The following is a 23,981-nucleotide window of genomic DNA, read 5'->3' on the forward strand; positions in this document are numbered from 1 at the left end:
TATTCAGGACTACTGGGTTCTTGATTACCTGTCTAAGTGAAGCCTTCCTTCCCAATTGCTCAAGTTGGCTGAGCAGTCAGATCCAGGAACATTTTTGCCATTTTGCTCAGAGCTTTCTGACGGTGATTTGAATGAGCACCTTTGTTTTAGTAGCAGTCCTTACTGAAAGTCAACTCTACACTGGTCATTTTAAATGTATGGGCATATTTGGAGAGCCTTGATAAGCTACTCTTTACTCATTCACTCATGATCAATTATTCAAAAAGTAATTTTGTAAAGATGACTCCAAATGCAATAAATTTGTATGTGCATATGGTGATATTAATGTGATTGAAATCTTTATGTATTTTTATATTTTCAGTTTAATGTAATTTATACATTTTATATTACTATATCTCCATACCACACCATATGAGACAGGTCTGAAGTATTTAGGAATTGTAGTAAATATATGCATAACTCGTCTATTTTTTTCCTTCCCTGTATAAGGGGTCCTCGGCCACCAAAACACCAGAGAACCAGAGAAGATCTGGATTTGTCACTGTCAGCCATACTAAATACAAAATCAAGATCTGACCTCCAGTAAAGCAGTGAGAGTAAGTTTTACAAGTTTCCTGCTGTCATTTGCTCAATGCAAATCACTGTTCTGAGGAGCAACTCGCAAACAAATGTATTCAAGCTATGCAAAGTCAAAACAATTCAAGGTCTTTCTCAAGCAAGTGCAAGTGGTTGTGATGTGTAGAGCTATGAATGACATTGCTTGACTTCAGCCACACACTTCCTCTAAGTCAAGTCTGGACAACAATTGAACTGCATGTACAGAATAAGTTGGACAGAAGATTTGGAAGATGTCATTAAATAACTACAGTCAAAGAAACAAATGGCCCCTGACAGGCACATTTAATAGGACAAGCAGTATAGTAAAAATGACAAATGCAGGTAAACATGATTGGACAAGCCTCTAAACAAACAAACAAACAAACAAAAACTGTGCACAAGAAAATGTGGTAAATGCTCAGTCTTCGGTGCTGTGAGAACCCACTCAGAATGATTCTTCAGTGATTACTCTCAAGAGCTGTGATGGTGCAGAGTGAAGAACAACTGATCCTGTTGTTCTTCCCTTGGACATCTAGTAGTGACATACACACAGCAGTCCATCCATTATGTGTGGCTGACCTTTTTGAAGTCTGTTGGGTTGTAGAGCCTATATAGCACCTGTTGTATATCTTTTACAGGCTTACTTTTGGAAGATATTGGTTGACATTCAGTAATGCCTGGGCCTGCAATCGAAACACAACACATTTCAAACCAGTTAAAATAAAACACAGGTTGTTATACATTATGCATACCTGATGTATGTAATGTGTATAATGCACAACCATATTACAGTTACTGCATAGAAAATACATGATCATATATGTGTAGCCCCGTCACCATCAGCACAGCCATTGGTTGCGTTGAAACGTCTTTACTATTACCTTGTGCTTCATTCATTGCTTGAAGGCTTAACACATAATTTGGCCGGTCTCAGTTCTTTAATAACTCTCTTCCTCAAGCTTTTATAAATAGTGATGAAAAGGACTTATAGGGGGAAGTGGACCTCCAACTCTATCATTATTGCTTTAGGGTTTTCTAATCTGTATCTGAGCCACTGAGTTTTTTAAATACACTAAGCTCTGTGACATTTACATAATGTGTTACCAGCCCTACCCACAACCACAGCCACATGCTGGACTTCATTATTTTGCATGGGGCTTGAGGTCTCCTCACGGCGGTCTCTGATCAATACGGTATTTTCTTCTCTGTTTCAAGTTAATGAACTTCAAGTGTGAACTTTTAAGTTTGTCATGTGTATTCAGAATACAATGGACTTCTTGTGCTTTCTCTCTCTACATAAGACTTAAAAGACATAGTCTCACAAGAACAAACCCTGAGAGACACAACACATTCAATTCATGCAATACAGTTTTTAAAAAAATACAATAAAGTACTGTAGAATAAAGAACAATAAAAACAATACCAGTACAGTAAACACATTTAATGTGCCCCAAGACAGTAGATAAACACAACAGACTTATAACCTCTGTGTGGTGTCAGTATAGTGCATATAGTAGCTGTTCAGTAGCTTCACTGCATGTAGAAAGAAGCTAAACTTGATGTATGGTGTGTGATTAGAGTGATTTGATGCTTTTGGATGGGAGGAGCGAGAACTGGGTTTGTGTGTGTTTGTGTGTGTGTGTGTGTGTTTATTCAAAGATAGAGTACCGGTAAGAAATTGCACAAATTATTTAATTCTAAATTAATTATATACAGTTAAATATAACTCAGACACATTAATTATACTGGAAATATACTGTACATCAAAGTACAATAACACATAATGTCATATAAAATAATATGACATGAAGGCTTTTAAGGAGAAAAACACTGATTAAAAAGTTTCCTTTAGTTAAACCACAAACCAATCACAAACTCCCCTGTCTCTCTCCTGCTGGACTGTCATTAACTGTTGCTATAGTAACGCACCATTCATGCCTCCTGCTGACATACTTGGGTTAATGTAGAGGGATAAGCAAATTAAGTTACCTTTGAACAGAATGGGAATGAAAAACAACCACGACTATGACAACTCATAGACTACTCTGGAAGTGTCGTACATTTCTACAAATGATCACAGGCCACATTTATTGTTTGCTTCCACAAAAGACTAAAGTTAGTGCTTTCATTGTATGGCAACTGAATGGGTTCGAAACTAGCAACTCATGCTTGTGGACACTTGGTATCAGGCGCCCACCCAACTTTGTAGTTACGGTAATGATCATGTCCAGCATTTAAGCGTCATTCAATCTTCCTGGTCCACCTCCAGTCCTTCATCAAAACTGCTGAGTTTGTGACATTATCATATGAGTGAATTATTTTTCAACCTGGATTTTGTTGTGTTTACAGCAGCGTTTCTCAAACTGTGGGTCGCATAGACATGCCAGGTGGGGCGCGAACTGATGTGAAAAACAGGAGTTTTTTTATTTTTCATTTTTTATCTGTGGCCTGGGCCCAGGTAGCACCGATGCGCAATGGACGCACTGTGTTATTCACAGGGAAGCGCTCGTGTCAAGGCAGCTTAGTTAGTCCCGACCTACATGAGATTTTGAACGTTGTTGTGAGAGTGGTGAATTTCATCAAAACCCGGCCCTTAAAAGCGCGTCTATTCTCCGCACTTTGCGAAGAGATGGTAGCTGACCAAAAGGCTGTACTGTTTCACAGCGAGGCAAGGTGACTTTCCCGAGGTAAAGTGCTGTCGCGCGTGTTTGAGCTCCGAGTCGCCTCTTCTTGGAGGAAGAGCGCATGTTTGAACTAATGAACATTTCTTGACGAAGCTGGCCTATCTTAGCGATATATTTGATATATCTTAGCGATACATTTGAGTTAAATGTCCAGTTACAAGGCAAAGACAAGCACCTACCTCACCTAGCAAAAAAGATTACTGCATTCACCAAAAAAACTTGAGTATGCCTGTTGAGACAGTATGCCTGACCTCGGATCGCGACAGTATTATGCCTTTGAGATTTCTGAGCGAAATCGCTGAAACGTCTGATTGGGAGCCACTCTTGTGATCCCATGTATTAAACAGTAGGCCTACATCACATCCCTGCAAAGTTTATTTCAAAAATATTTCCCAACCAGCAGTGCTCAGTATGACTGGATTATGGACCCATTTAATGCAGCATGTTGGTATTTCATTGAATATATTGTAGGCCTACAATGCTGTAAAATGGCCTATGCTTCCTAATATGTTGCTGGAAAACAGAAATATGTGTGTTATGTATTTATTTATTATTATATCTGCAGCACCAGCTGATTTTAACTCTGTTGAAGAGGATATATTTAGAACTTGTCATTATTTCAATAAATTTGACAATTTTAAGCTTGACCTACCACTTTCTTAGAGCGATGAGGGACAGGTGGGGTTCGAGAATGCCCCCTTGATCAAAGTGGGGAATGAAAGAAAAAGTTTGAGAACCACTGATCTAGTTTGTTAACTACCACAGTCACGAGTTGGGTCGCGATAGTCTGTCATTTTTAAAAAGTGGGTCCCCAGAAAAAAAGTTTGAGAAACACTGGTTTACAGTGTTTTCTTGCCTAACCTTCCGGTCAGAAGGTTGATGGGGAGCGTATATGTGCCATACTGCTGCTGTATGTAAGGAATGTGCAGACTCTGTATATTTCTTTTATAGTCTTTTAGTAAAGGCCGCAACTTGACAATAAATTAAAAACATTCTGTCAGGCTTTGACAAAAGAAAGTACATCTACAACTGTATTAGTTTGGCCCCTAACAAATAAAAAAAATTCAAATGTATATAAGACTGTAAACTCCAGCTGTACAAATGTACCTGACATAGGCGTTACTTCAGTGCACCAGCTCTGTTGAGCAGGCTCTGTCTGGCCCTGATGAAGGCCAGGATGTCCTCATCTGTCTCTCTGTCTCCAGTTAGGGGGATAGAGGAGTCCGAGAGGCTGGAGGAGGTCAGGGATCTGAAAGAAATAAGTCAGAAGACAGTGTTGGTGAAAAACATGTTTCTTGGTGTTTTATGCCCCCAACGTTGTCTTCAAGGCAGCGCTGCCTGGAAGGCACTAGGGTTAGTCATGGGTTAAGGTTAGGGTTAGGGTTGGGGTTGGGGTTAGGATTAGGATTAGGTGCCTTTCGAGCGAAAAACATGGCATACCAAAGTGAGACACGAGATCCTGTCACGGAGAAGTACAATCAAGATGCAGAGTTTAATTTGGCTGCATACAGGAGAGAGGCACACACACGAAGCACAATGCACTCCAGAATATGCGTCTCTGACTTGACACAGAATTATCCAGGGTTTAAGTACACAACAGCTAAGAATAGATAATCATACAGTAACAGTGGCAGGAGATATCGAGGCTACCCTAATCAATGACGCCAATGGCATTTGACGCAAAACAAACTGAGGAAAGTGATATCAACCCTGGCGCCTTACATTATCCATTGTTGGGACAGATATTATACAGGGTCATGAAGTAGGAGCATACCTATAGTGCCAAAGTGACCTACTAATGAGAAATGCAGAATACTATTATATAATGATAATAATATATTATATATTATATATATTGGAATATTGGACATAATGCAGAACATTAAACCACATATCTGAATATTGGACATAATGCAGAACATTAAACCACATATTGGAATATTAGACCTAATGCTCTATTCCAATTTCTCTCAACAGACACTCAAAATTAAAGATATGCCAGAAGACACACACTTAAAATACAAGAGAAACCATCTTAACCCTTAGAACCCTAAGCTGTTTTTAGGGCATTTTCACTACCTTTATTCATAAGGATTTATTCTGGTCATTGTAAGTGCCACACACATATATTATATATTGTTTTTTTCAGGAGAGTCTAGGCTATTCAGATCTATTCAGTATTAATACTAGCATTGATTTTATTTTGATTTTTAAAGAATTAAAATATAAAAAGTGTATTATAAAAATTCTTATATTTCGACATGTATCTCACCACAGCAAGCTCACAGCTCTACATGCATTTCATGTGTGTGTAGGGCAGACTGTCCTGAATCGGGCAATATAATTGCCATGTTGGAGGGATACTCTGGGGCTGAGCAATTTACAGAGATATTTGCTGTGTGATTTACGGAAATAAATGCCATTTTTTATTTAGTGATGAAAAATGACCTTTCTGCGCTCCATATCTGTGACGAACTGATCTGACCTGACTTGACCTGAAGTTGCGTGTTAGCCTGCGTGCCTGTGTGTATGCAGTCATAATAATTCTCAACTCTTTACTGCATTGCCATGAACAAAGTAAAGGCAAAAAAGGCAAATTGGGATGCAATGTGAGCCTTGAATTGGATGCCATGCAGGAATTTGCTAGGATCTCAAAACCGGAATATAAACATGCTTTGCCATAGAGAAACACATGATTGGATTATAAACATGCTTTGCCACAAGAAAACGTGAGGGTAAGTCCAGCTATATGAAGTTATTATTTTGCTGTCACTTCGTCTGTTTTATAACCCAGAAGAATGTACTTGGTATCAAATGATAGCTCTGAGTCTCCTCTTTCATCTGACATGCGTGGCATATCTATGCGATCACGGGTCCGCGAGTAATTCAAACGAGAGTAATGAGTGTGCAGCGTTGGTTTGTGTACATGACGTTATTATTTTGCAGTCACTTCGTCTGGTTTTATAAGCCAGAAGGATCGATAAACATGGTACCAATGGATAGCCCTGTGCCCCCTCTTTCATCTGATATGCTTGCCATATCGATGCGATCACGGGTTCGCGAGTAATTCAAACTAGAGTAATGTGTGTGCAGGTGAACGCAGAGAAGTATAGACTGTAAATATGATGCAATTTGATTTAATTTCATGATTTTTTTTAATTTTCATACTTCATCGTACAGACAAGTGTGTAGTCTCGTTGGAAAGCCCCACTTCTGCTCTGTCGTGCAATAAAGGTTTCATCTCGCTGCGATGAACCGTTCCAGAGCAATGTAACAGAGAAGAAAGGGTGTGTTTTTTGACGCACTTTGCGTCAATCGGGTTCTAAGGGTTAAACTAATATTCCAGTTTCTAGGCTAGCAGAGCAGCAAAATCAGTTTAGTTGGCAACAAAATAACTGTAGTTGTACCCTAGCCTGTAAGCTTGATTTGTAAATTAGCATCACATTTTAATTAAAGATGAATTAAATCATCAATCATTTTGTGAAAATTACACAAAGTCAAACACTTTTAGTTTAGAAAAATACAGAATATTAGGTTTCCAACAACTTCTCTGCTTGGAGCCCTAATAATCCTTGCAAAAACCCTTTTGTACGTTTGTGTCACTGAATTACCTGGTTACTGGATTGCTTGAGACAGTTGTAGTGGATTTAGGGACAGTAGAGGTATCCTCCAATACTGGGTGCTGTGGACAGATGAGTACATTAGATCATCAGAATGATGTCAGTGTGTAACAACCTTTATAAATGAAAGAGATTAAGCCTAACTGAGAGTTGAAGTTTGCAATTCTGCATCTGCTGATGGAGGCTTTAATGAATGTGACAGAGAGCAGTATCATTACGGTAAATCTTACGTCTTTTAGAACTTATTCAATGTCCTAACTGGTACTTACACAACTAAATGTACCGCAGAGCGGTACAAAGTATGACCGCCGTCCAGTCCAGCACATTTTTTTTTCACAAAAATAAATCACGCTGAAAGGCCTATATGATTCTAACTGTCTCACTAAATTGCATTATCCACACTCAATTCTCACTGGTATGTGCTAGACAACAAGTACCAAAACATGATTAGTTCATAGATTTCACATGTAAAATTGATTTTATACAACCCCACCCCTATCTTGCCTGTTCATAATTCTGAGAAATTCTTGAATTGTGTGCATGTGTGCATGCACACGTTTATGTTTATGTGTGTGTGTGTGTGTGTGTGTGTGTGTGTGTGTGTGTGTGTGCGTGCTTGTGTGTTTGTCTGCGTATGTGTGTTTGTGCATGTGCATGCATGCGTACATATGTCTACTGTGTGAGTATGTGTCATACGTATGATTACTGTGAATGTATGTGTGTGCGTGTGTATCTGTTTATGCACATGTGTGCACATGGAATGGGTTAACATGACCCCTGGAGGCAAACATACAGAAAAAATTGGTCATCCTAGGCCCTACGGTTCTCAAGATATTCACAGAAAACTGTGTCTGCCCTACCCTCCTTTCGGGGGGTCCAGTCCAGTGGGGGGGCTACAGATCAAAACGAAAAATGATGGTTCCATGCTATCCATGTGGGGTTACATGCCCACCAAGTTTCGTGTACCCCGGTCTTTCAGTGTCCCGAGAATCCTTGTTGGTGTACGGTCACTAAATGTACACATAAATAATTTTATTGTAAGGCCCTCATGAACGAAAGTTCACAAAACTTGGCATGCATTCGGAAGGTGTCATAATGATCCTACACTTTCAATTTCGTGCAGTTTTGACCATGTCAGCCAGAGATATTGTGATGAAAACACCTAATTTTTTGCTTTTTAATTTTTAACTAGGTGGCGCTATACATGAAATAAGTGGTAATGGGATGGGTTGACATGCCCCCTTAACCCTTAAAGGAGTACAGTCACACCGGTGTGACGGGAATGTTGGGAAATTAACATTCTAAAGAATATCTGGGTTCATTGAATTCAACATAGAATTTTAGAACCTTCAATTGTTGCGGAACTTAGAATGTTCAAAAACCTACACCTTTAAGGGTTAAGAGCAACATACAAAAAAAAAAGGTGGACCTCCTAGGCACTACGGTTCTCGAGATATTCACAGAAAACTGTCTCCGGCCACCTACAGGCCAGTTGGTGTATAGTAACATAAATTAATTTATTGTGTGGCCCCCCATGAACGGAATTCCACGAAACTTGGTGTGCATTCAGAGGGTGTCATAATGATCCTACACTTCCAATTTCGTGCAGTTTTGACTATGTTAGCTCACAGATACCTGCGAATACAACACCTCATTTTTACTTTTTTGTGTTTAACTAGGTGGCGCTATACATGAAATGAGAGGTTATGGAATGGGTTGACATGGCCCCTTGAGATCAACATACAAAAAAAAATGGTCCTCCTAAACCCTACGGTTCTCGAGATATTCACAGAAAACTGTGTCTGCCCTACCCTCCTTTTGGGGGGTCCAGTCCAGCGGGGGGGCTACAGATCAAAACGAAAAACGATTGTTCCATGCTATCCATGTGGGGTTACATGCCCACCAAGTTTCGTGTACCCCGGTCTTTTAGTGTCCTTGACGGAAATTTGGACATGCGGAAAAAAAATAAATAAAAAATAAATAAAATCTGACTAAACATATATGACCGCCGCTTCGCTGCGCGGCGGTCATAATACAAGTCCTAGTTTGATAGCAATATCCCCTAGCACAGTGTTTTTCAACCACTGTGCCGGGGCACACTAGTGTGCCGTGAGAGATCATCAGGTGTGCCGCAGAAAATTACCCAAATGTCACTCACTGGTCCAAAAAAGCAACTGTTGCATCAAAGAATTTATAACCACATGCTCTCATTGATTGTATGATTGCACTATTTGTGGTATGCAGGCATTGTACAATGGGGGCCCCATATCCAGTATTCACAGAATCACCACATATCCAGTTCATAACAACAATTAAATTAGATATAGTCACCTATAATGAAACAGGGCGCTTGTTTTATTGAGCAGGTCTTGCATAGAAGCCATAATAAGGCCGTATCTGTGTATTATTTGAAATTTTAGGCTATGGTATGTTTATTTTTTCTTCACACAGGATGTTAGTGTGCCGTGGGACATTTTAAGTGTCAAAAGTGTGCCGTGGCACAAAAAAGGTTGAAAAACACTGCCCTAGCAGAGTGCGCCTTTTCTGCCCTGATGGGTAAATGATGATGGGACCCATTCACTAGCATATGCAAATAAAATTGACACGCTAATATGATAAGTTAAATCCTAAAGGATATACATACTGTACCTGTGGATCAGGCTGTGCCACCTGTGCTTTCTTGGCTTCGTGTTTCCACCAGTCCTGGAAGTCCTTGTGGAGCTTAATCTTTGCCTTCTCCAGCAGCAGCTGCAAATGCTCGATCTCTGTCTTCAGGTCTTTCAGTCGGCCAAAGGTGCTCTTATAACTGTAATTGACAGCAGATCTTAACAAAGTACTGGCCTGGCCTGTATCTAACTCCAAGTTGGAGATCACATTGGAAATAATAAAATGGCAGCGGTAAAGTGTAACACAACACTCAGACCATAACAAAAGAAGTTCTATCTCGTTCCAAAGTTACACGAATGGTCTACACTCGCGTTACACTCTGAAAGTTCAACCAAGTTCAATGCTCAAATTGTTTGACACCAGCGTAACACTGCCGCAGCAACTGTTCCACTGAGGAACCATAGAGAACAATAAGAGATCTGCTGCTTGCCGCTGGTCAGTGTGATCCGTGCCTAAAAAAACACATATTTCCTGAGTTATAACGGAATCATGTGGCTCACGTGCACACACATACTTATTTTTTTCTTCTTCAATTTGAGCAAGTAGCCTCTCCTCCACAGGGTCAGCTTGCTCTGAGACTGGCGATCCTGTTGTCACCCCTACAGAAACGATGGCCAGTCATTACTTAACACTTAATATACCCCCAATTATTGATAAAGCTGAGAAGGTGCAACAAATCAGGTGCTAGTGACATATCGTAAAAGCACCAATGACCGGCCCTTTCGTTGGAAAATTCTAAAACAACGATGTCTTTTAATACTTCAAAATAACATTTGATAAATGAACCATACATTTTTCAGTAGCCATAGGTGTGTAGATTTGAACAAAATCTGGAAACTTGGTTCTTACCGGGGCATTTACTGCCTGAAATATCAGATGTTGTTTACCACCCAATCCCAAGTTAATCTCTGATTATAACCTACCTTGCACAGCGATCTGCCGTCTTCTGAGTTCCAGCTGTGTCTTCAATTCATCTGACACATTGATACAAGACATGAAGGTACATGGAGGAGACACACAGCAAAAAGTTATTGTGTGCACATCCCACCTTCTGGCAGGTGCAGGAAAAAAAAAAAACGGACTCAAATGAAAAAATATAATGTCCGCAACACTGCTTCAGACTCCCATATATTTAATGCACAAAAGACAACATTTCGACATGAAGGTACATGGAGGAGACACATAGGGCATGAGGAATATAAGTAATAGAGTTATATCACATGCCTGGTACCACTGGAGTCAAAAGCTTGAATATTCATGTTGATTGAGTGTAAATCTAATAATTATTATTAGTGTCAAATGTTTAATTTTGCTTTGTCAAAGTCAATTTTGCCAAAAACCATAATAAATATGTGTGCTTTTTTCTGTTTTCTTTTTTTGTTATGTGTAGTCACATGACTGAACAACTGAAAAAAAAAATGTTTTTGTGCTCCTCACAGAAAAACATCAGTGGAGCTGTTCCTTCACATATCTTTTTAGTGTTTAGCACTAAAGGGTTCTGTGTTCCGGGTTGGAACACACGGCAAAAATGAAAGACAAACTTTCACAGCAAAACACTGCTGACTTTATCACTAAAACACTATATCGGCAAAACCAGCTGGCATGTTAGCAAGCTTCTAGCAGTGGCAATAAGGTACTGTAGGTGTGGTGTTTGCATGGTTTTGCACATCTTTTAGGTAGCTAGCTCACTAATTTTAGACCAAAACTCAGTACCGGTAGTGCTGATAACTTGACTTTGAGCATCTCTTGCTATCTCTAGAAAATGCTATGGTTTGCACGCCCACATACAGTCCATTTTTAAGTGGAAATACTTACTGACTTTGCTTCTTACATTGTTGACCTTTTCTCCTAAAGCCTTGGCTTCAGAATACCTGTAACAAAGGACAGACACATTGGACCTAGGATAGTTATCCAACTGAAAGGAATGAACAAGTCTTGTTAGGATCAAGGATTCCAAAGTTAAGTTGATACTGGTTTACTGTTGGTACACAGGGCCATGTAGGTTTGGACCCCCCCCCCCCCCCCTCTTAATAATAAAAACCTTAATTTAATAACTGCATTTTATGTTTATTTGTGTTATCTTTTATTTGTCTTATATTTAAATTTGTTTGATGATTTGAAACATTTGAGTGTGACAAACATGCAAAAAAATAAGAAATCAGGAAGGTGGCAAACACTTTTTCACACCACTGTACATACAATTTACATAAAAGACTGATAAACCACTTCAGACAGTCACGCACCTTTGTTTTAGTAAAACCTTGTTTTCATCAATGATCAGTTGGTCACCATGGTCTCTCTTGAAGATATCAAAAGCCTCTTGCCGTCCTATTGAAAACTCTGGATCTAAGGAAGTGAGAAAATCGTTTGAGTTTGTGTTGAATATGTGGGTCTTATCTATTTGACTGTTTATCTTTGAGATCACCTACAGAATTGAATTGACAACTTGACAACTGTTGACTCAGTACGCACAAAGAATAATGATAACAAAAACAAAAGGATTCCTAAACAGGCCCCTGGTTGATAAACCCCAGAGGTATGGACGCTGTATACAGCTGCGCCACAGCACCCGCCACTTTTGTGCACCTTCTTAAAACATGAACTGTACCGTTCTGTATGTGAGCTCACTTGCCTTGCTTCCTGTATAGCGATTTCTGGAGAGGGGGCAGTTCTTCCGCGCTCCTTCGTATGGATAAGTCCTCGGGGAGTGTGGCTGTAGAGGATGCAGGGGACCACTGGGAAAGCTGGGCTAATGCCTCCTGAGCTCGCTTTTTCTCTTTCTTTAACATACTCACCAATATACCTTAAAAGCTGAGTCAAGAATAAAATAATATAAAATATGATATTGGTATGCACATTTTACATCCACATTGCATGACCAACCAAAGCATCTGCTAAATAACATAAACATAAACATATTAACTGCCACAGAATCCAACACATTAAATAAACAATGGATGGAAGCAGGGTAGGAATTTCACGGCGGCCACGACGGCCATGGCCGTCGTAGCCCCTTGCATTGGCCGTGAAGCCCGTTTGAAAATCAGAGGTTTACAGGCCACGGTGGCCTTGGTGCCCCATTCTTTCAATATTCTGCTTTGCGTCCTACTAATAGCGATTTTTAGTTAGCCTGTGGCCTGTCAAAATAATCTTAGCATTCACAGTGCAAATTAATTTAGTCTTTTACGCTGTGGAGAAAGTGACAGCGCAAGAAAGTGCGTCCAAATGAACCCATTCTTCTCAGTTGAACTACTCGCGAAGTAGCATCACACAGACATCACAAGTATCACATGAAAGAGCCTTTTCTCAGCTTTTAAACGATGTTAGCCGATAATTGCTGTGTTGAACGGTTCGCGAGAAAAGTAGGCCTAAATATAATTCAATTTAATCATACATTCTACTGAAGGTTTTGCGTCCCATGATCTCCCTACCCATTCATCTCGGTGGAATACTTCACGAACCCTTCTTTTAACACATAACAAACCATATATCGGAATAAACAGCAGACCTTACCGAACACAAAAGTGTAAAGCAGTCCCCTGTACAGTTAGCCGTTACAGAGTAATCTAGTTTTGAATTTGCAGTCAATTTCGACATGCATGGATGTCTCCAAATTTGGGCTTTGCGTTTTACAATGTGTTTAAATTGTTCCACATGATTTCATAACGGGCCAAATACAAAATAAATGTTACAAATATCGCCTAGATTTTGGTAAATCATAGGACAGCTGACTAAGAGTTTGTGAAAGCATTTGATCACAAAATGCATGCATCTAGGCTATTTGAATCTCTTAAAGCTGAGCTGTGCTTAAATTGTTCAATACATGATTTCATAACAGGCCAAATATAAAATAAATGTTATATATAGCCTAGATATCTGTAAATATTACATGATCAGATGATTTACAGTTGTAATATGTCATGTTTCATGTTTTTGTAATGTTTCATACAGTGATGCAGGTCTACTGCAGTGAATAGGCTAAATACAACTTTGATCATTTTTATAGCCTACTACTGTATAGTTAACTTTGGCCTTGGTGCCCTGACATGTGGCCTTTGTGCCCCCCACCAAATATGCCCAACTGAAGGCCAAGTGGCCTTGCCCCCAGAATGGTGAAATTCCAAGCCTGGATGGAAGTGAACGCATAAACCATGAGAAATAAAGGATACTGATCTCATTGTCTCGCTGAGTAAGCATATCTTTTAGTTTCTTCAGTTCTGTTGGAGATGAGCTCTGCATGTGATCAGTCACAGTGGAGCCTGGAGGCACAGCACTGTCTCCATTGCTGTGGTAAGATGATGGACGTTCACAGATCTTGGCCTAAGGAAACATTGCACAATCACTAGCATCATTATTGCTGGTTTGCTGGTAATTTGAAGCAAATAACCCTTTTTAAAATACATTTTTGAGAACATAAAGGGACATATTATTTTCCTTTTCATCCTAGGGGAGATTTTTTAAACTCACAAGAGAAAATGTTTTAGTCATGAAATACACAATACCTTCCATAATATGAACTTATATGCTCTACTATTCAGCAAGGTCTTTTTATGAATTCCTGTCATAATAATTCTCTAGATCTGAAGTTAATCTGGTTTAAAGACAGGTCATTCTACCAAAACTGCTCTCCTGTGACTAAAGACATTTAGAGCAGTAAAATCCTCCACTCAATATTAGGATCGTTTAGGACTCGTGATAGGGAAAACACTGAAAGAGTGATGAAATTATATGAAAATAATTTGCACAAATAATGTTAAATATTGCACTCATCAGCTCTTCACATTGTCATATACCATAAAAATAAAATTGAACAACAATGATACTTTCCTATCCAGATCCTATCAGATCCAGAGATTGGAAAATATGCTTAACAATGCATACATTCAAGATAGAAAACCCTACTTACTTTTAGCAAGGAGAAACAGTAATGATTTTTTCTCATGTCAGGGCCCAGCTCGAATTTCACCTCAGGGTCTGCATCATCTAGAAAAACCTTCACTTGCTCCTGTAGTCTACATGTGTACACGCACACACACACACACACACACACACACACACACACACACACACACACACATTTTAACCATTTATTTATGTCCACAAGAAAATGGTACAGGGACACAAATATTAAGGATGCAGTACAATACATACGCAAACCCATGGACCAGTGGCATGCACCAGGTCTTCACAACTTAACAAGCACAATACTCAGTTCTTAAGGGTATAAGTAGCATCGTCTCCGCCATATCTGTCAATATGCTGTCAATAATAGCAGAGACGGCACAGTACTTTGCAAGCTGTTTAACAAACTTTTTGGCCATCCCAAGTTGTTGCAGCCCTCTTACTACCAACCTGTGTATGTGTCCTAGGTTATCAAATATGAAAATGGGTAGTCTGCAGCTGTAGCCTAGCTCTGAGATGGTGCTTCGGAGTGGTTGGTATTTAACTACCTTGGTGTAGAAATCTTCCTCCATGCTAGAATCAAAGGTGCAGCCTACTGTACCTCCAAAATGTACACCTCACTGGACTCCTCATTGATGATAACAACATCTGGTGTATTGGCAACCAGGTGTAAGAAAGTACTAGGGTTACTATTGCAGTAATGAAACATGGATGGTTTTACCTGAGAGTTTGTACATTCTTACTGAAGGTGGAAAATGGTTTGATATGTCTTTCACTACTCTGTCATGACGTGCTATGTATTCTTTTGTAGGCATGGCAGCAATTTAGGATGTGTGACAGTGTTTCAGTGATATGTTCTGAGGTGTGATGCAAGCAATGAGGGACCTGAGGTGGGAAACCAGATAGAGAGGTTGAGTCTAGTAGGAAGGACTTGTAATCTGGCTTTACCTCATTCAGTGCAGTGTTCTTGAGGAATGAGTGAGACACAAAGTGATCAGCAAAGGGAAGACATGCAAGTTTTCCCTGAAGTTTCAGTCCAGTCCAGTGTTGTTGTTGTTGATGTTGGTGTAAGTCCATAAGAGTTTGCCGGCCACCTGCAGATGTAAGCAGGTGGCTGTGACCACCATATGTGGCTGACTGTTGCCTTGACGGCAGTGAGAGGGTCTGTTATAATGTCCTCTGAGACTATCACAGTACCAGAGTCAGACCGCACCCACTCCAGTGACACTCCTGTTCGTAAGCAAAGGTCATTCAGATCTGACCAGTCTGACCAGACCCCAAAACCAGCAGAGTGGGTCAAGTTTTCTGCTTTTTTTTCTTTTGAATCCTAGGAAGTGGGGACCTGACTCCCTGGCCAAAGGGAACTTGCGTCTTCTTAGGTCCAGGAAAAGGGAGGATCGAGCCAGCTCCCTAACATCCTTGTCGCCACTGTTCAGCATGTTCAGAAGATGGGAAATCCGCATGCTGGTGTAGATCCATTCCATGTTTGGTACCCCCAGTCCCCCTTCCCACTGGGGTTGAGTAAGCTCTTTTCCGCAGATTACTTTGATAAAGGAGCCTCTGTACACATCTTTCACTATGTCAATGAACAGTTGAGGTAGTTGTATTTCCTCTAGTGATCTGATCATGACATTGTGCGGTAGAGTCCCAAATGCATCTCTAAAGTCTAAGAAGACTAAATGCAATCTGCAGGACTCATGCTTAAAGTCATCAATCCCTGTTTTAAGGCAAAACACATGCTCATTCATACCTTGCCTATTGATGTATGCATTTTGCTTGGTGGATAGGATGTTAGCCTCCACCAGCCAAGGGAGGACTCTGGACAGTATGCATTTCATGAATACCTTGTACAGTAGATGGTTGGGAGGAGGGATATATCCCTCCATGTTGATGGGTCTTCAGGGATGTTGTCTTTTTTTGCAATACGATGTACTAGTGCTCCTTTCCAGGACACACACACACACTCACACACACACACACACACACAGGCCCACAATAACAATGAGGATGTAGTACTTCTCTAGAAGGCATTGGCCAAGCCTTACCTTTGAAGTCATTCATTTCCAGAGAACTTGCTAATTTACATAAACAGACGCAGACACAGCCACTTTTGCACGCTGGGTCATGCACAAAGTATTATACAGGCAAACTGATTCTGCCAAATAATTAAGTTAGCTGTCACTACTGTGCCAAAGGTCTTGGCGCATTGTCTGCCATGTTGCACAAATCCGAGCCCATTATGATAAATGATTCCAGTTGACTTCAATAATCGCCATCACACACTACTTTGTGTAGTCTTGTCTTGTTACTTGTCTCGTAACGGTTCTTTGACACACATTTGAAAAGAAAAAGGGTATTGCAATTTTGTTATATTTTAGTGGTTCTCAAAGCATTTCTAATCGAACTTCAACAGTATATTGGTGACCAAACGAATTGCATTGATGTGAGATGGCATGAACATGCCAAATTGAAACATCAATGATCAGCCACGACAATTCCACAAATGCCCCATGCACTTCAACCTCACAATATTTATCATAACTGTATCAGACAAAAGTGCATGGGGTCCCAGTAAATTTGATAAATTGACATGCAATGGACCTTATGTAGAATGACACTTATGTGAAGATACTGTTAATTTCTAAGGAAGTAATATATCGGGGCATTGTTTGTCAACAATCTAATCCTTTTTACAGAGATGTAAGTTATAAATGAGCACCTCTGGATCTCATGTGGAGTTAGAACATCACTCCTCTGCTCTCCAGTTATCATGGCAAGCTCATCCTTTAGGGTCTGCACCTCCTTCTTCAAACGCGTAATTAGCTGAGAAAATTAAAAAAAAAAAGTCAGTGAAATGCTATATCTTTGGCGGTAAAGCAGGGCCATTAATATTTTCAGCTTGTGAGAAGATATTCACATGTGTAATAAAGTTTCCAAAGCTGGGTAAAATAATTTGTTCATGTGCAAAGAAATGTTTGGACCTATAGAAATATTTTGTGCGTGTGTGAATAATAATGTGCACAGGCATAATGTCCACATGTGTAAATAAGTTTTATTATTTTAGCTGTAGAAATCTTCAAATGCATTTAATATTAAAAGTAACCTCTTACCAGTGTTGGATCCAGTTCTTCATTAAGAAGAGCTTCATTTTTTATCTGGGCAACCCGTTGGGCAAAGCGGCAGGTGGAAATGGACTCCTGTTTGATAACACAGCAGGAGACACATGCAATGAAGCAAAGGACTGATATTTCATGTTTACTCAATCATAGTCCTGGGTTCCTATGTCTTTAGTTACAGTTTTGTACTCTTACGTTTGTATTACCGGTTGTGCTTTTTTTTACTTCCTGTTCCTGTTTATTAGTTCCTGTTTACCATGTACCTCCTTGTTTATTTAGTGGTGTATCTGTCATTTCCTGTGTCTCTCTACACTGTTTGATAACTGTTTGGTTTCTTACTCTATCGCATCATCAGTTCCATCAGTCTCTCTTCATATTCTCTTGCCTTCTTATTCTATTTAGTCTGTATTGCGTTCACCTGTTAATCCAGTGGTCTGTGTCCGTCATTCATTTCTGAGTAACTATGCAAAATCTATTTGCAAATGTAATACCATGACAGGGGTTAAAACATAACCTCATTAGCAGAGGTAATTAAATTGGTATTGTAGTCATCAACTAAGAGGTTTTTAAAGGCAATAATGCCACATACATTCTGAATTTATATCACATTTAAACGGTCAGTTTATTCTATGGGCTGTGGGCCTAACAGGTGAGATTGAAAAGCATGAAGCTTACATCCAAATTTCTTGTGTCGACAGACACAGTGGCAATCATAGTGGTCATGCAATTGCCACCCAGGCTGTCCCTCAGCACTGATGTCATCATTGAGTTGCGATATGGAATATGGGAGCGATTCTTCTCCGAAAGGGCAATGATGACCTAGAGAAAATAATAAACATAGCAATCTGTATCTGTGTAGCATCTGACACTCAGATACAGTACATTCATACCGGACATAATATTTTCAACAACTATTGATCATACAGTGCCTGGCAACACCCCTGAAAGTACTTCACATTTCAGTTTTCCGCTTTGTTCAGATTTATGTTGTAGTGTATTTCCAAAGGCATTATAGATTGTTTATCCACTAATATTAAAAAAATAAATACATTAAAAATTGAAGCTTTCAACCATGTCACAGTTTAGGGTTTGCCTGCCTGTATGTGTGTATGTACGTAATGATAGTAGACAAATAACTTAGATTGAATACTTTTGCGAGCCATTGTATAGGCACATATTCAAGCATACAAGGAGAAACTATATTTAAATGAACTGTTGTGAAAGTCTGCCCCTTACCTGCTCCAGGTAGTGCAAAGACAGGTTGATGTATTTTGCTTCCGTGAGTTGCTGTCCCCCTACACCTGTTTTGCCCACACGTTCAGAACCGGCCAAGTCAACCAGGTGCAGCTTGGAGCGCCGCACTGTGGCTGAACCCGGCTCCCGGCTGCAGAGATGGATAGTAAAAATACAGTGGGAGCGGGTAGAGGCTTGATTCATTGGGGTCTGCAGCAGGGAAAAAGGACAGGGCAGACACATGAACGGCAGATTAGAACGGAGAGTTGTCTAATACTATACTAGTATGATATGAATCTGAATATTCATATGGACTATTCATAGTCATAGTCAAGTTTATTTATATAGCACAATTTAAAACATAAAATAAAAAATAAAAAAAATATATCTTTTTTAAATAAATAAATAAATAGATAATAGAAGACAAAATGAATAAAGACACACAAAAAAGACAAAAAAAATAAATAAAAATATTCTCATTTAGCACAGATTTCTTGTCCCTATCTAAATCAGATGATGTGTTTGCAGCCCTCCAACTCATAACGTTGGTAAGAATAAAAACTACAATCATAATGCAACAAAATGCATGACAGTTTAACATCATGTAGAATCATCAATTGTAACTAAAATAGTTCAATTTCAGTCGATTTCAAGTTAAATTTCAGCAAAGGTACAACAACAACAACAACAACAACAACAAAAAAAACACTGCCTCCAACAACTGTGCCCACTCACCTCTGCAATCATTCGATTGGTATCCCCAAGGAAGAGCAAATTTAAAGCCTCCTCCTCATTGTCAGACTGCAATAATGACAGGTTCTTCAGATGGATGTTCTGTTCTGTGTCCTCGAGGATGGTTACCTTTCTAGAACCAGAGTTAATAATGCACATGAACGCACATGAGTCACTTTAGCCAAAATTACACTCCTGTGGACACAGTCTGCCCATAATGTTCATACAGCTGTACTAACATGTTAGTGCCCGTTTCAGTCATTATTTCTTCGCTATGTGCGCCTAAAAACTTGACATCGTACGCACAAACTGACCGCACATGACTGCAACTGCATTATGCCAGCCACAGGAGAGCAGAATGGCAAGATGTGTTTTCATTACTCATGCACTCGTGGGGAAGTTGAGAGAAAAGTGGGAGTTTCATACACAGACATGGGAAGGGAAACGTTGAGTTAAGAGAGGGATTAATTAGGTTTTCCTGTTTATGAAAACTATGAGTGATGGTGCATGTCTGTTTTGCAGTGGAAGTTTTCATCCTTTTACAGTAAAAGCAGGTGTAATTCAGATTGTGGTTGAAACAAAGAAATCAGTATTCAGAGCACCAGTTTTGTTACTTATTTTGTTATTTAATGTCTCACTTTCCCTTTTTTACCTTATCCACTTCTCAACATAGATTCCTGCTAGACTTATTTTGTTTGTTAGCTGCACAAATAGCTTGGCACAAATAGCTTGAGTATTTTGCAAGTGGAGTATAATTATTGCTCAACATTATCTTATTAGCATGTATTGTATTATGTCCTGATTACTAAACGTTTGACTCCTTTTAATAACAGTCAGACTGATTGTTTTCAACTGTGCTGGACATTGAAGATACCATTTAGTTCTGGGCACCACAAATTGTATTAGAGCATAGAGCACTTGCAAAATTATCATAATTACTTACGGCAAGTCCTCTAGGGTAGATGCCTCCTGACGTGGGTCGAGCAGATCGAAGCCCATTTCATTGTAGATTTCAAGGTAGGATATATGAGTCGTGTACACCATGCTTTTGTCCTGTGGATAAAATTACCAAAAAAACACTGACCAAAAAAACACTGATACCTGACATGTCATTCTATATGCTTTTGCACATATATACAAAGCTGGATGTATCTATCTGTATAAAACTGTCCTTGAATACAGAACACCAGAGACTTTGCAGCTACCCCTAAGGACCTTGGAGAACTACGCCATGAAGTTAAAGCTGACTGATATATAGCAGATGTTTCTATCCAAAGCGGCAAGGACTCGCAACGACGGTGGGAATCAAACCCAGGTCGACCGATTGTCGTGACTTCACGGCCGCTGCACCATGCCCTTAGAGCTAACCCCTTCTCAGTCCAGGCTGTAGAGATTTTGTATCGCTAAAGAGATGGGTGCATAGCCGCCTCTAAGCTTAAAGAAGTTCCCCAGACTAACCCTGGCAACCATCATAGAACCTGATTAAGAACTTATTAAACCCACAGGCATACAAGTTCACCAGTCACGACAAGGTATTTAGGGTTTGAATTGGGGTGAGATAATGTGGACACCTGCAATTGAGGTGCAGTGGTCACTGCATACACAAGCGTTGTGAAAACTCAGCTCCGCCAGACATAAGACGGAGGTTTTTTATCCATGTCTGCTGTCATTTGTCTGTGAATTTTTTAAACTCCCCTGTGTGAACCACCACTTTCGATACTCAAAAGTAGCCCTTGCTTTTTTTTTCTTTATAAAACAGCTGTAAACACCACTAACCATAGGCAGTGCTGCAGTCTTGTTGATAGTCACCAATTTACCTCAGAAATCACCTGCCCTCCATCTGGGCAAAGCACACCCCTTTGTAACATAATATGAAAACAAGCAATTGCCAGAAGAAGTGTCAACCTGCTAGCAAACCTTTTATCAGAACCAACTAAAACGACTTACTACTGCTTTGAACACAGCAATACAAAAATAAAATAGAATAAAAATAAAATAAAATAAATACTACTACTATTCTATTAAACATAAAATAAATACTACTACTATTCTATTAAACATTAAAGTTCGGCAGCCTCTTTCCTGTCAAAGTTTTGACACACATACTGTAAACACACCTGGCTGAAGTACTGGTATAGGTACGAAAGTGTACGGGGAATGATTCCACGGTCCGAATAGCGCTCTGCTCCTCCCGTGATGGTAAACGTCTTCCCACTCCCGGTCTGGCCATAGGCAAAGATGGTTCCATTGTACCCAGACAACACTCTGTTGACAGAAATACCAACTAATTCAATTAGACATTAGTCTGACTTACCTTGACATTATCACTGAAATAGCTATAATACGTACCATTGTTTAAGCATATCCAGCGACATCACTGATGCACTTTGGATTGCCCCCACTGTTCTCCACATAAAATGATTACTACTCAGCTTGGGGTGGTAGCGTACTGGATAAGAGGCTCATTCCCTCACTCTGGCCTCCAGGACACTTACTAGATCTGCACATTCTTAACTTAATTCTAGGATTCAGCTTTATGCCTACTGCCCCTAATATTCTTAATCTACATAGAAAGACGGTTCCAGTGATGCAATGTGCTCCCAATGTGGTCATTGGGGCCTGGCATGGCAGCTTCCGCCATCGCTGTATGAATGGGTGAATGTGAGGCAATACTCCGTAAAGTGTTGAGTACTTGGAGGAGGAGAAAAGTGATAAATGCAGTCCATTTACGTGTATTTCACTCACACTAGTCACTAGTAAAACAAATATTCCACTATTTCCTACCAACATCACGAGACACCCAGTAGAACTTGTAGATGATCTATCCTACCTGTCAGCTACAGGCTTCGCGATCATCTCAAAAACGTCTTCCTGTTTGCATGCTTGATCAAAAATCTTCTGGAATCTATCAGGGAAATTAAAGAAACAAGTAAACATTTTTACAAGTTTGTATTACTTCATCTTTTTTTATTATACAGCTCTTCAGAATGTTGCAGTATGTTCTACTTAATTGAATTGGCTATTACAACAACGGATGAACATAAAGAGAGATTGAGTGCTTAGCAGGCCAGTTGAATACTTTTTCCTGAAATGTTGGTTAAATATGTAAATGAGGCATTATCTAATTCTATCTAAGCTATTTGGATAAATTCCAAGTACAGACATCTGAACAGGTTCAGGTTCAAAATTCTTGGTCACATCATTATAATACTATTGCTTACCTGAATCTGTACTTGTCCTTTTTGTTGTTGATGAAGCCATCAGCAAGATCCTTCGGCACCCCAAACTCCAGAGAGTGGCCATCTTCATCCACAGAATAAGCCTACATATTCATGCACCCACAATGGATATAAACCAATAACTAACTCAATGCATTTAGGAATTTTTTTTTCATTAAGGCTCTACTTTGTGTAAGTTGCTTTTGACAAAATCGTCTGACAAATACCATAATCGTCCATAACCAAATGCCACCGATGCATATGGCTAGATACACACCAGCATAACAGTGGCATGTTGCTGTTATACATGAATAAATTAAAAACAGACATACAATTGCAACCTTAAAGATGAAGATATGGATATACCACGGAGGAATAGACTGTATATATTATGCCTTATGTCCTCGATCCGAAGAAAAACACGTGGGTTAACATGACTTGTTTTATCAGTCGTTAGTTTTGTGCACTGAATAACATTAGCCTACTAAATGAGTTGCATTGTTTACATACAGTAGCCTTTACATACAGTAGCCTGGCTTTACGACCTCCACCAATACCAGCCATTACAGTACTTTTAGTTGGCATCAGATAACTTAAGCTTTTTTCAGACTTTTTTCCAGACGTTTTCAAAAGTTCATCAAGCATCATTTAACACTGACTTTACTTTCGCATAACACTCATACATTTGCAGATGACAGAGCTAACTTAATCTTGCCACATGGTACCTTGGACAGCTTCCGATGTTATGGTGTAACGTTACACCTTCCAAAACTAACGTTAACAGTTTTAATCACTCACCGACACTGACTTCTTGTTTGGTTTAACGCGTGCAAAAATCTGAATCGCCTGTTTGACCATTTTCACAAAATAAGTCAGCGTAGGGTTCTGTTAAATTACCCCTAATGTATCCCGGAAGCCCCGTGCGTCTTCTTGTTCACTTTTTGGTTTTGTTACATCTGTTGCTACGTTACGACGTATGCGCAAGGCGGGAAACGTGAAACGAGCCAGCAGGGGGAGATGCAGTCCCTGAAACATGGTTGGTACCAACTGGTTGGAATTTATTATGAAGGGATCACTGTAATAAGAGGGGCCAAACGGGCAAAAGAGAAGGAGTTATCATTTTCATATTTCAATAGGTCTCAGAGAGATAAAGAATGACAATGGCAATGACCTAAGTGAGTGTCAAAACTTTTATTTATATAGGCCTAGCCA

General features: G+C 39.6%; 1 protein-coding gene across 1 annotated transcript; it reads right to left on the bottom strand.

The window, feature by feature from the left end:
• Positions 1-885: 885 nt before the first annotated feature.
• kif6 (kinesin family member 6) lies at positions 886-23,627 on the bottom strand. Its single transcript, XM_076299864.1, has 21 exons — positions 23,568-23,627; positions 22,773-22,873; positions 22,382-22,456; positions 21,669-21,816; positions 20,495-20,604; positions 19,555-19,684; positions 18,823-19,029; positions 18,262-18,405; positions 17,581-17,667; positions 17,190-17,293; positions 14,475-14,580; positions 13,738-13,888; positions 12,201-12,371; positions 11,812-11,914; positions 11,384-11,439; positions 10,492-10,542; positions 10,083-10,167; positions 9,551-9,707; positions 6,893-6,963; positions 4,389-4,530; positions 886-1,280 (listed from the first exon to the last, which is right to left on the bottom strand). The coding sequence occupies exons 1-20, from the start codon at positions 23,625-23,627 to the stop codon at positions 4,401-4,403; spliced, it is 2,247 nt and encodes a 748-aa protein (XP_076155979.1). The 3' UTR covers positions 886-1,280; positions 4,389-4,400.
• Between the last annotated feature and the right edge of the window lie 354 nt (positions 23,628-23,981).

Source organism: Alosa pseudoharengus, unplaced genomic scaffold (genome assembly GCF_046254945.1).
Source record: "Alosa pseudoharengus isolate Yale_2024_CS ecotype anadromous, Long Island Sound unplaced genomic scaffold, YU_APseudo_1.1 YU_APseudo_1.1_scf_22, whole genome shotgun sequence".
Classification (NCBI taxonomy): Eukaryota; Metazoa; Chordata; class Actinopteri; order Clupeiformes; family Clupeidae; genus Alosa; species Alosa pseudoharengus.